Here is a 12,546-nt window from a genome sequence, read left to right as displayed (position 1 = left end):
CTTCCAGAACTGTGAGTGCTGCTGCATTCTGCACCAGCTGAAACTTTCAAATACTCTTCAAGGGTAGCCTCATGCCAGTGGTGGGAATAAATTTTTCTTACTACTGGTTCTGTGGGCCTGGCTTGGTGGGCATGGCGCGGAAAGGATATTGTAAAATCTCCATTCCTTCCCCACTCCAGGGGAGGGTTACTGCAAAATCCCCGTTTCCTCCCGATCAGCTGGGACTTGGGAGGCAGAGAATAGATGAGGGCCAGGCCAGTCAGTGGTGGTATTTACCGGTTCTCTGAACTACTCAAAATTTCTGCTACCGGTTCTCCAGAACTGGTCAGAACCTGCTGAATACCACCTCTGCCTCATATAGAGTGCATTGCAGAAATACAGTTGAGAGATGACTAAGGAATGAGTGACCATGTTCAAAGGCTCAGGATCCAGGTAAGGGCTCAAAGTTGTACAAACGCCCTTGTAGCCATGATTGCCACCTGCTCTTCCAACAGGAGTCATAAGTCCAAGAGGACTCCCCAGTTGCGCACCAAATTTGTCTGGGTTAGTGCAGCCCCATCCAGAGCTAATGATGATAAAACCACTGGATTCAGAGGTCCCTTGTAGCCCCAGCCACTCCATCTTGCCTATGTTCAGCTGAAGACTATTGTCCCCCATCCAGACACTTCACAGCCTCCAAGCATTGAGAAAGAGCAGTCACAGCATCTCTTGGATCACCAGGGATGGAGATGTAGAGCTGTGTCCCATTCAGTATATTGATGATATCTCATCCCATGGTGTTGGATGATCTCACCCAAAGGTTTCATGTAGATATTGAAAAGGAGGGGAGAAAGTAGCAAGCCTTGTGGTGGCTGAGGACTAGACCTCTTGTTCCCTATTAACATCAATTGGAACTGGCCAATCAATGTTTTATTCTTTTCTTAAAAAGTGAAAAATTCAGGAATGTTTTGTCTATTTCAGCTGAAAAAACGGCGGAGGGTCTACTTCACAATGTGCCCAAAGTAAGCAAATGCAAACATACCTTTAGGGTCTGTGGAGGCAGCCTTCTCCTTGCCATGCCTGTGTTTGAATTGCTTGCGTATCTATGCTAATCAAAATTTCTTTGACTTCCATGAGTTAGAACTATGATTACAGTAGATCTGTAGATTTCAATTAGATTTCGAAGCTATTGTTCAAAACTCTTTGTCCAAATTTTAATATAGAATAAGATTATGACATCACACTTTTGATATTCTGCAAGATTATCCACATTTTTTTTTCTGCAACAGAACTACCTTAGATTATTCCTGCAGCATCTAAACATATTTCAAATAGGTGAACCTGTAACTCAATTATGGTGAATACTAGGAGATATTTGCTCTGAATTCTGGGGGAAAGGGGGTTATTTAGCGTATGATGAGAAAATGACAAAAGAGAAGTAAACATATACAAACAATCCAGGGTAATTGCAGTATATACAAAACAGGAGTATAGCAGTGGCCTCATAACTGGTTGTCCAATTCAGCTGTCCAGGAAATTGCCTCTGGATCTTCTAGGGAATTAGAAAATGCATGTCATGAACACTCTTGCACAATATGTTTAATAATTTGCAGATCAGCACCACAATCGCAACAAGGGAAATCTTTCCATGCCCACTGATACAGGGCAGAGACACTTCTTCACACTTAATTCTGTTCAATTTTGACCCGGCAAAGCAAGTCAGGTCAAAAAAAGGTGGCTTGGTAGAGGGATCACTAATGCTCAGGCTACAAGAAGGTACCTTGGACAATTAGTCTCTCCAGGGCATTCTTAGGGTTAAACTGGTTAGAAATTATGTGAACAGTTGTTTTCCAGATTAGGACAGCTGTTTTAGATGGCTAATACTGAAGAGAGTAATTATGATTTTGGAAGGCAAAACTATATGAACTGATACTGAATCCCCCACATTAGCTTGCATGGTAGAATTGAAGCAACTCGTACTGTATTAGATTACAACTCAATTGTTACACAATTTTTATTTGTCTGAGAATGTAGTGTTTTATGTTCTTAATAACATATGTTCTTTGAATGACTGAATGGGCTGTTGTGGTCTTGTGGCAAACCACTACTACTACTACTACTACTACTACTACTACTACTACTACTACTACTACATGTCTGTTGATGACACAAAATAACAAAGTGGTATAGATTTGCTATTTTCTATAGATATAGAAATCCTCCATGTGAGAGATAACTCAGCCTGTAGGGATCTCTGCTCATGTAGACAAAGTGTACATTGTACCAAAAAATAGCTGTACACAAAATGTCTTCTGGGAAAGAAATGGTGAGCTGAAAATGGCTCTATGAAAAGTGGAGCTGATGACTGTGGTGGAATGAAGAGCCAACGAGTCTTTGCATCTCTTCTCCAGACATGGAAAAAGCAGTCTCTTGTGAGTTTTCAGCTGTGGGAGATGACAGAATATTTATCTTGATAAAACCATGACCAGCACTTTTGAAACAACACACATTTTATAGCATGAAGAGATTCCTTCAATCCTTAGTGAACAAAGTGTAAGGACTTAATTCTTAATTAAGCCTCCTGCACCAACCTGCAAGCCAAAAATTGAGCGGGGGGGGGGCACATGCACGGGGGGGAGCACAAAGGGGTCATGCGTGCATGTGGGGCATGTGGGAGGGGGTTGCGCCCGCATTGCATCTCTAAAGCTTTTTTTCCTGCTTTGTTTCACTTTCTAGGGTCATCTGAACTTCTCTTTAGTGTTGTCAGTTAGGGTTGAATAGCAGAAGCATCAAATATAGATATTCCTCGCCTTATGACCACAATTAAGCCCAATATTTCTGTTGCTATGTGAGACATTTATTTTGCCCCATTTTAAGATTTTTCTTGCCACAGTTGTTAAGTGAATCTGTTAAGTTGTTAAGTTAGTAACATAGTTGTTAAGCGAATCCTGCTTCCCCATTGACTTTGCTTGTCAGAAGATTACAGAAGGTGATCATGACCCAGGGACACTACAACTGTCATAAACATGAGTTAGTTGCCAAGCTTCTGAATTTTCATCACGTAACCATGGTGATGCTGCAATGGTTGTAAGTGTGAAAAATGGTCCTAAATCGCTTTTTTCAGTTTTTTCAGGCTGCTAATTTTCAGTGAAGTTGCAAATTTGAACAGTCACTAAATGAACTGTTTGTAAGTCAAGGATTATTTATACCAAAAATTAATCCTGATAGATATCCTTATTAAGAAAATGCTTGCATGGAAATTAAACATTCACATTTAGGGAGTGTGTTTGTATAGGCACGCATATATCCACCAAATTAAAATGAACAGAGAAAGATAGGTTATATATTTGAAAACACTGTGCAATTATAAAATATTCAAAGTACCTTTATCATATTAGGTTCAGTTGATTTATGAGGACTATTCATAGTCCATATAAAATCAATTTGTCACTAAATGCTTAAAGTGATCCCTAGAAAAGAGAACAGAAGCTTTAGTTATCTTTATGCACCCAAACATTTCGGATGTTTTGTGTGTACATAAATTGCTTAGTACTCTTAGATTCCTTAGGTGTGATGTCAGAGTTGGAAAATTCCACATCCATTGTTCAGAATCTGTCAGGCAAATAGGGGTTTCAAAGACTATGCTGCTATTTACTTCAGAGAAAGAGGTGATAAAGGAAAAATAAGGTGGTGAAGATGTCAAAAGTGTCTCTTGAGGGTATAATCACTGAAGATGACAAAAGGCCATATTGGCATAATAAAACCCAATACCTTTTAAGCTGCCTTGGATTTGCTGTAGGCTTTGGAAATATATGGCGTTTTCCCTATTTGTGCCATATTTATGGCGGAGGTAAGAAAAAATTAGACCTAAGATATTCCCATTGATTCTTCCACTATGTCTGCATGCGTCATTCAAGCGTCTTCACTAAAAAAGCCAAATCCATTATTTTAGTCCAATGGATTATAATGGAAATGAAAATTACTCTCTGAAATCGTACAATCCTTTGTGAAGTTTCCAAGGTTAAAAGGCAATGGAGAATAGTCAGTTAAGTGTAAGAATGCATGATATAACTATCAAGAATTTCATGTTAACCGAAGAGAGAGAGATAATGAATGAAAGAAAGGTTTATTTGAGGAAGGGGAAATTGTACTACAGTAGTCTAATTATTAATAAGATTTAAAAAGCTGAAGTATCAGAAGACTCCACAGTAGCAAGTGTCCCATCTATTCTCTGCTTTTCCTTTGCTTTGACATTGGCTTAAACCAGGGGTGTCCAAACTTGGCAACTTTAAGACTTGTGGACTTCAACTCCCAGAAGGGGAATCCTGGGAGTTGAAGTCCACAAGTCTTAAAGTTGCCAAGTTTGGACACCCCTGGCTTAAACCAACTGGGAGCTGGCTACATGTGGTTGTCTACTGTTTCCTTGGAGTTTGTATATATTACCTATTTTTTTTGTGTGAATGTTAGGAAGTTTATAGAGGATGAGGAATGTCCCTGTAGAAGGTAGGCAGCTGGAGGAAAATGGAGACAGCCTAATTCAAATGGCCACCACTGCTTTTAGGTTTTTTTTTTTCTTTGATCAGACACGGGGTGGTACTTATTTCATCCCTCTTTGCTGGTTAGTGCTGCTAAATATCAGAGATATTTAAAGGTAAGATCTCTCTATGACCTGATTAAAGATGAGAGAATTAGCTGCTATTTCTGGTGAGCAAATTTCAAGATGTAGATTTAATTTAGTTTTTCTAAGTACAGCATCCACTCAGGTAGGTGTGTTGGGGGAGGGAACGGTGATCTATGAGAATGCTAATTTGCACATCAGAAGTGACCTTTAAACTGAGACAGGCTTTAAAGGTCAGGTGTTTATCTAGACTTGGGTCAAAGTGATCTATTGGAATATTTGGTCTTCTGGAAAAAGCTAGCTAAGGGGTCTTGGGTGTGAAATAGGAAAATTGAGGGTCCTGAGAACGTCTACATTTATGCTGAGGATGGTTTATGAAAGTTCATGTGCTAATGGCATCCATGACTTCTTCACAATCAACTCATGGATAAGGATGGATTTGTTATATTCTAATATGATATTAGGTACTTTATTAAGTCAAGACCTGAAATACAATAGTGCATTTATAAGTAAATCCTTTTGCTAGCTGGGTTACCTTAATAGTTAAAAAATGTTTTGAAGAGCATGAAGTTAGCATGAATTAACTATCCCCATTTCCACTGCTGATTTTTGTAATATTCTCTAACCTTTTTTTAAATTGCAGATCTCAGGTAGAATTCAAACAGGGCAATTTTAATGTTTCAAGATATTCCAGCACTCTTTAATTCTGGTCCCCACCACCACCACCAATTCATCCTGGGAAAATAAAGATGATTCAATTCTGTCTTGCAGTGGCATCTATCTCTCAAAGAGGCTGACCAGTCCTTATGTGAAAAAGCCTCAGTTGCTTTTGAGCAAGGTTATAAAGTTCTGTCTGCACTTCCACTGTTCTGCTCTTATCTTTTAATATGTTCATGTGTCAGTAGTGTCAGCAAAGACAGTTATCATTATTTTTTATTCTTCAGTAGTCTCCATTTCCCGAGCAATCTTATCTTCCCAGACAGTAGCTTTTCCGATCTCTTGATGTTCCAGGCAGCATCTGTAGTCATAAAGGTCTAGACAGAAGAGTTTTAGGGGATGCCTTATCTTCCAAGATTAAGGATTCCTTGGGTAGTAGTAAAAACTCAGTTTCTCTCAATTCCTGCTAGAACTTATTTGACTTCAAAATAGTATATAGTAAAAACATTGCTCTTTTAAAAAATATGTATACCCGTTATGTGCTATGGTATTTAAAATAACTCTGTTGATCATACATGAGATTGAGTAAAGTGTACATTCCAAAAATAAATTTCAAACTATCTTGTGTTCTTTGGAGAAATAGATTTGTTTTCTTCAACTGAGGGTTTATTGTCCAAATAACCTTACAGCTATCCGGATGATTTTCTATATCTCTTTGATACCATCTGGGTGTTGTTTGGAATTCTGAAGAGTTGGCAGCCTTATTCTGATTCTGTAACTTTAAAAATGTGATATTTATTTCTGGAAGTAGAAATATGATTTTTAAGTTCAGGGTAGTTTGTAGAAATCATTAAAGCGTAACAGAAATTTCAACTGCATACACTTCTAAAATGAAAAAAAAAATGTTTAGCAGGGCCACCAAATCTAGACTGCAAAAATCCAGAAGATCGTAAGAGGATAGCAAAGCTAGAATTTTCCTATTATTATTACTATTGTTTTTGCTGTTGCCATGTACTGGTCATTTGGATTTTTGCAGCCTAGTTTAGCTCTTGTGATGAAAACTAGGATTGGACTTTTAAGTTCATATGAAATTTAACAAATATTCTCTGAAAAGGTTCTTGTGTTATTTGCATGAAATCATTGATACCAGACATGGATTAATCTAGTTCAAGGAACAGAATTCTTGTTCATATATCCTTAAATCTATGTGAATTCCTTCTACAGATGGGTGTTCTATAAGATTATGAAAGATAATGTTTCTGAAAGGAGTAGGTGTTAGATTGGGGCAACGAGAGAACAGACTCCGGACACGTAGTGACTTAACAGCTCTTTATTAGTAGTAGTAGTGATCCAGCTTGCTCTGTGGTCTGAGGGTTCCCCTTTTATAGGGATCGGGTACGCCTCTCGACCAATCAGAATGATACCTGGTTCCCGCCCTAGCGGCGGACCTGAGTGGAGACTTGCTGCGATATATGTTAATATCTAACACCCCTCCCTTCTTAGATGGAGTGTTCCTGTTAGTAACAAAGTCCTTTAAGTATGTTGGTTTTTGTCTCACACGGGTGGATCATCGTAGTTCGGGTTGAACTGGAGTGGTTTCGGAATCGGCTTGTTCTGCTCTCCCTGTTTCACAGTCGGGGGTCTGAAGGCTTTCCTCATTCGGGCGCTGTTCCGATTCGCCATCGACCGCTGGTTCAAACCTGGGTTCCAAGGTGTTTTGCTCTTCTGTGTTTGGGCTCTCGGGTTGCTGACTTTGTGCTGGCAAATAGTCCTCGTTTGCAGATCGTAGTTCCGAGTGTGCAATGCAACCCCGGAGTTGATCTATGTGCCTTTTCCAGTTCCTTCCATCTTCTAGCTCCAGCAAATATGATTGTGGACCCGTGATACCAATTACTGTTGCCGGCATCCAAAATGTTCCCCCTGCATAGTTGTGGGCGTATACCAAATCCCCTATGCTAAAACTCCGAATTTTGCTTGTAGAGTCTGGGGGCGATGTGGCAGAGTAATTTGGGTGAAGACGGTCCAGGTGAGACCGTAGACGGCGGCCCATGAGTAATTCAGCGGGGCTCCTACCCGTCGTTGCGCTGGGGGTAATGTGCTGAATTAAGAGGTAATGATCAATGCGTGTTTGCCAATCACCTGGACCCATCCTAGCGAGGGCCTCTTTTGCAGATCGCACCATTCTCTCCGCCTGTCCATTTGATGCCGGATGGAATGGCACGACGAGGGCATGCCAAATTCCCTGACTTGCTAAATATGTTTCAAATTGCATGGCCGTGAACTGAGGCCCGTTATCGGAAACTAGGAGGTCGGGAAGGCCATGAGTGGTGAAAAGTCGCCGTAGTACCTTAATGACTGCCTCTGCCGTGATTGAGGTCATTAGGACTACTTCTAACCATTTGGAGTATGCATCCACAACTATAAGAAATGTTTGTCCCTGGACTGGCCCTGCGAAATCAATGTGTATTCGCGACCAGGGTGCTTTTGGCTTCTCCCATTCGGTGGCGGTTGCTTCAGGGGGTGCTGGTCTAGACTCTTGGCACGGATCACAAGTGGCCACCCATTCCTCTATCTCTTTGTCCATATTTGGCCACCAAACGTAACTCCTTGCTAACGCCTTCATTCTAACGATTCCCGGATGCCCAACATGTAACGCTTCTAAAACATTTCTTCTCAAAGCATATGGAATAACAACTCGATCTCCCCACAACAAACAACCCTGTAACACTGATAGCTCATCACGTTTCGCCCAAAACAGTTTAAATTCCGGCCCCATGTTTCCCTTTGGCCACCCCCTCCAGACCCAAGTTTGAACTTGTTTTATTACATTGTCCCTAGAAGAGAATCTGGCAACATCGCAGGAAGAAACAGGTCCTGAGTCCAAACAGTCAATTAATAAAACCGGTACCTCGGGAGTGGGGTCTGGCAAAAGTTTTGGAAGTGGGCAACGGCTGAGTGCGTCTGCATGCCCTAGAGTGGAGCCCGGTCGATGTATCAGTTTGTAGGAATATGCAGCCAGGAAAACAGTCCACCTGGTCATGCGTGGCGAGAGTGAAACTGGTGTGGGGCGGTTTCCCGCCAAAAGTCCCAACAGTGGTTTATGGTCCGTAATGAGTTCGAAATCGTGGCCGTAGAGGTACTCGTGGAAACGTTTGACTCCAGCCACAGCGGCTAACGCTTCTCTGTCCATCTGGCTGTAGTTTCTCTCGGCCGATGAAAGAGTCCTTGAATAGAAGGCGATGGGTGCTTCGTTCCCGTTTGGCATGCGGTGGCTGAGAACTGCGCCGACGCCGAATGGTGATGCATCACAGGTCAATACCAGTGGTAGCATCTGGCTGTATTGTACTAGTAGCGAGTCGGTGGTGAGCAGGCGCTTGACTGCGGCAAAAGCGTCTGCCTCGGAACGTCCCCATCTCCATGTTGCGTTCTTGGTGAGGAGTCGATGTAGTGGTTCAGCAACGGTCGCTTTCTGTCTCAGAAAAATGCTGTAGAAGTTAAGTAGTCCGAGGAAGGCCTGCAACTCGGTCTGATTTCATGGTGTGGGGGCGTCCTGGATCGCCTTAATTTTCTTCGATGTAGGGTGTATGCCCAGACCATCGATTCTATATCCCAGGAATTCTACGCTAGGCACGTTAATTTGGCATTTCTCTTTTTTGAGGCGGAGACCCTTCTCTCTGATTCTGGCCAAAACAGTTCTGACTCTTTTTAATAGTTGCTCCTCGTTTGCAGCGGACACCAAAATGTCGTCAAAATATGGGACGACTCCTGGTATCCCTTGCAATAACCACTCCATGACGTTCTGGAACAGACCGGGGGCAATACTGACACCGAATTGTAACCGGTTACATTTGAATGCGCCTCTGTGCGTCACTATAGTTTGGGCCTCCGCCGTGGCGCTATCCACAGGCAGCTGCTGATACACTTGTGCCATGTCTAATTTTGCAAATATCTTTCCTGGCCCCAACGAGTGCAATAAGTGTTGGACTACTGGCACAGGATATGCGCTTTGTTGTAGCGCGACATTAATTGTGCATTTATAGTCCGCGCAGATGCGGACTGACCCATCTGGTTTAACTGGGGTCACGATGGGGGTTTCCCAGTGTGCGTGATCCACCGGTTCAAGGATCCCTTGCTCTACTAGTTTGTCGATTTCTTTGTCTATTTTGGGGCGGAACGCAAAAGGCACTCTTCTTGGTTTAAGTCGGATTGGCGCCACGTTTGGGTCTAGATTGAATGAGATAGGTTTACCCACATACTTACCAAGACCGGGGCTGAACACATCCTCGAACTCCTTAAAAATCTGTTCAGCGCTGCTGTTCTCCACGGCGTTGATTCCGGTGACTTCCAAACCCAGGGCTCCAAACCAATCCAATCCTAGAAGGTTCTGTAATGGTGCGCTGGCGACGGTTACTGGCAGCTGGGCTACGATGTCCTTGAACTGTATCCGGAACGTGCCTTGGTCCACGATGGGAACCCTGTTTCCCTGGTAGTCTCGTAGCAGGATGTCTGGTGTGCGTAGTTGGCTCTTTTTGAGGCTAGGGATAGCCTTTTTCATGGCGGACCATGAAATGATCGTTAGGGACGATCCTGTGTCAACTTCCAGCTCGCGAGGAGAGTCCTCCAGGATGACTGTGACTTTCAGCTTTTTAGGCCGCTTGTGGCGGACCTGACCTATCGTGGTGAGATAGGTTCGCAATTGCTCTCTCTGGGTCAACTCTATCTCAGCATCGGTATCCTGGGAATACTCCTGCTCAGCGTTCTGGTAATATGCTCACTCAGCTCTTTGTGTGTAATCTCTCTGGGAATATCCCCCTTCAGCTCTTTGTGAGTAATCTCTCTGGGTAAACTCTCTTGGGTTTCTCTCTGGGCGCCCTTTTTGCTTTTGCCAAGCCTCTGGGTTGGGCTTCTGTTGGCAGTACATGGGAGGCTGCCGTTGTGATGCAGGGACTTCGCTCCGGCACACTCTTGCGATGTGCCCAAGTTTGTCGCAGTGCGAGCAAACAACGTTCCTGAACCGACAGGTAGACCGGGGGTGGTTCCCTCCGCAGCTTGCGCAAGGTGGCAAACGGAATCCGGGTTTACCCCCATATCTCATGTGACTGCTCCTCATCAGGTGACTGTCCTCTACTTCGGGATCCTCGAAGTCTGGATCGGTGTCCTCATAGTGAACTCTGGCGTGTCTGGATCCGGGTTGGATCGCGCTGAACCCGCGTTGTATAGTCTCGGAAGATCTATCTGCTGACTCGGACGCCCTTGCTTCATTTAGTGCTATTTGTAGGGTTAAATTGGGATTTGCCAACAGCCGTTTTTGTAGAGAAATGTCCTTTAACCCACAAACGAGTCTTGCCAGGATTTGCTCGTCCAGATCCCTGAACTCGCAGTGAGTCGCTGCTTTCCGTAGTGCTGCAACATATTGGTTGATTGATTCTCCCGCCTTCTGGTTCCTCGTGTTGAACTCTTGTCTGCAAACATGGCGGGAAGGTTTTGGCGCGTAGTGTGTTTGCAAAGTCTGTTGTAGCACCGCCCATGATACCGCTTGTATCGGTGTCGGCTCAGAGAGGTCTCTGGCCGTCTCGAAAACCTCTCGCCCACAGTAGCTGAGGAAAATGTTCTTCTTACGGGAGTCTGGTATCCCCGTGTATTCGTTCGCTTCGAGAAAACACTCAAACCGGATCATGTAGGACTCCCAATGGTCGCTCATTGGGTCGAATGGAGCAGGAGGAGTGTGCATCGCCATCTTCTCTGCATTGAATTTCCCGCACTGCGATGGCGTGAGATGGCTGCCGGAATTTCCGCCGAATTCCTGGGCTGGATCGAATCCTGGGATTCTGGAGGTAGCTTCGTCCTATCTGTCTCTCGATCCCACCTTCGTCGCCAATGTTGGATTGGGGCAACGAGAGGACAGACTCCGGACACGTAGTGACTTAACAGCTCTTTATTAGTAGTAGTAGTGATCCAGCTTGCTCTGTGGTCTGAGGGTTCCCCTTTTATAGGGATCGGGTACGCCTCTCGACCAATCAGAATGATACCTGGTTCCCGCCCTAGCAGCGGACCTGAGTGGAGACTTGCTGCGATATATGTTAATATCTAACAGTAGGTTTTCTAATTTATTTCTGAAATTAGAAAATGGATGTATCTTCAGTCCAGAGTTGCAGAAATGTATAAAAGACTATATACAGGAACCTCAAAAAACTCAGTACAATCATTGATGGCGTTGTGAGACTAATGCTTGGTTTAAATAAGAAACCAAGCTGTTTGGCGATAGTTGCGACAAAGTATACTTTTATTGTTATGCACCAATTGCAGGGATCACTGAGCTCCTCATTTAAAATAATGCAAAAGAGCCCTGAGCAAAACAAGGCAACTAGTTACATATATTTGTTTTTTTGCACAATAGATAGGACCATGACAAAATGAACAATATGACCCTTACACTGGAATGCTTTTGATAAACTTAATGGAATGACCTCTTGCTACTTTTGAGGCTAATAGGATTCTACTCTTTTAGATTAATATCAGCATGAACAATAAACAGCTTTGTTTATTGTATCCATATCCTTTAACATAATTCCACTCACACTCTGAAGGGAGGGTAGCTGTCATTCTCTTCTTGGTCTCCATTCTATGGTCTTAACACTGAACCACACACTTTTTAACATTTCAACAATAGAACATATGATTTATATTGACTACAAAGAAGCAAGAGAGGAAGAGTATTGACGCCTTTGAACTTTGATTTTGGAGAAAACTCTTGCGAATACTGCCAAGAGCCAAGATAACAGACAGATGGATCATTGAATAAATGAAGTCAGATTCTCACTCAAGGCGCATATGATCAGGCACTAATTATCCTACTTTGGACACCTTATGCAAAGAGCAATCTTTTTTAAAAAGGCTCTAATGCTGGGAAAAGTAGGAGAAAAGATAAGATGACCAGCAACTAAGTGGGCAGATGCAGTTACAGCAGTGTTGGCTGCATTGTTGGGGGACCTAAAAGATCAGATTAGGGACAGATTGTCATAGAGAAAATCTATCTATGTAGTCACTAGCAAACAAAAACAATATAATGGTACATAATCAATCAATCTATTTCTAAGGCATAAAAGTGAACAAATGAATTAGACCAGGGGTGTCAAACTTAGGTACTTAGATCTGGCCCACGGGGCCACCCTGGAAACAGCAAAGGACTAGCCTGCGGTCCCTCTGCCAGCAAAAATGGAGCTCGACACAGCTGCACACGGCCCTCATGAGCTCTGTTTTTGCTGGCAAAGCACTCGGGTCACCACAGGCAT

General features: G+C 43.1%; 1 protein-coding gene across 1 annotated transcript in view; it reads left to right on the top strand.

The window, feature by feature from the left end:
- Window positions 1–3,675: 3,675 nt before the first annotated feature.
- LOC309392179 (sodium-dependent neutral amino acid transporter B(0)AT3-like) overlaps window positions 3,676–12,546 on the top strand; it is a gene marked incomplete at both ends in the record, with an annotated part of 32,458 nt that continues 23,587 nt past the window's right edge. Inside the window, 1 exon segment of the mRNA XM_081953181.1 lies at window positions 3,676–3,829. Within this exon segment, the coding sequence (XP_081809307.1) occupies window positions 3,676–3,829 (154 nt within the window).

The sequence above is a fragment of the Natrix helvetica genome (assembly GCF_964273705.1).
Source record: "Natrix helvetica genome assembly, chromosome: 4".
NCBI lineage: Eukaryota > Metazoa > Chordata > Lepidosauria > Squamata > Natricidae > Natrix > Natrix helvetica.
Note: the sequence above shows the minus strand (reverse complement) of the source record. Positions and strands in the feature narration are given on the sequence as shown.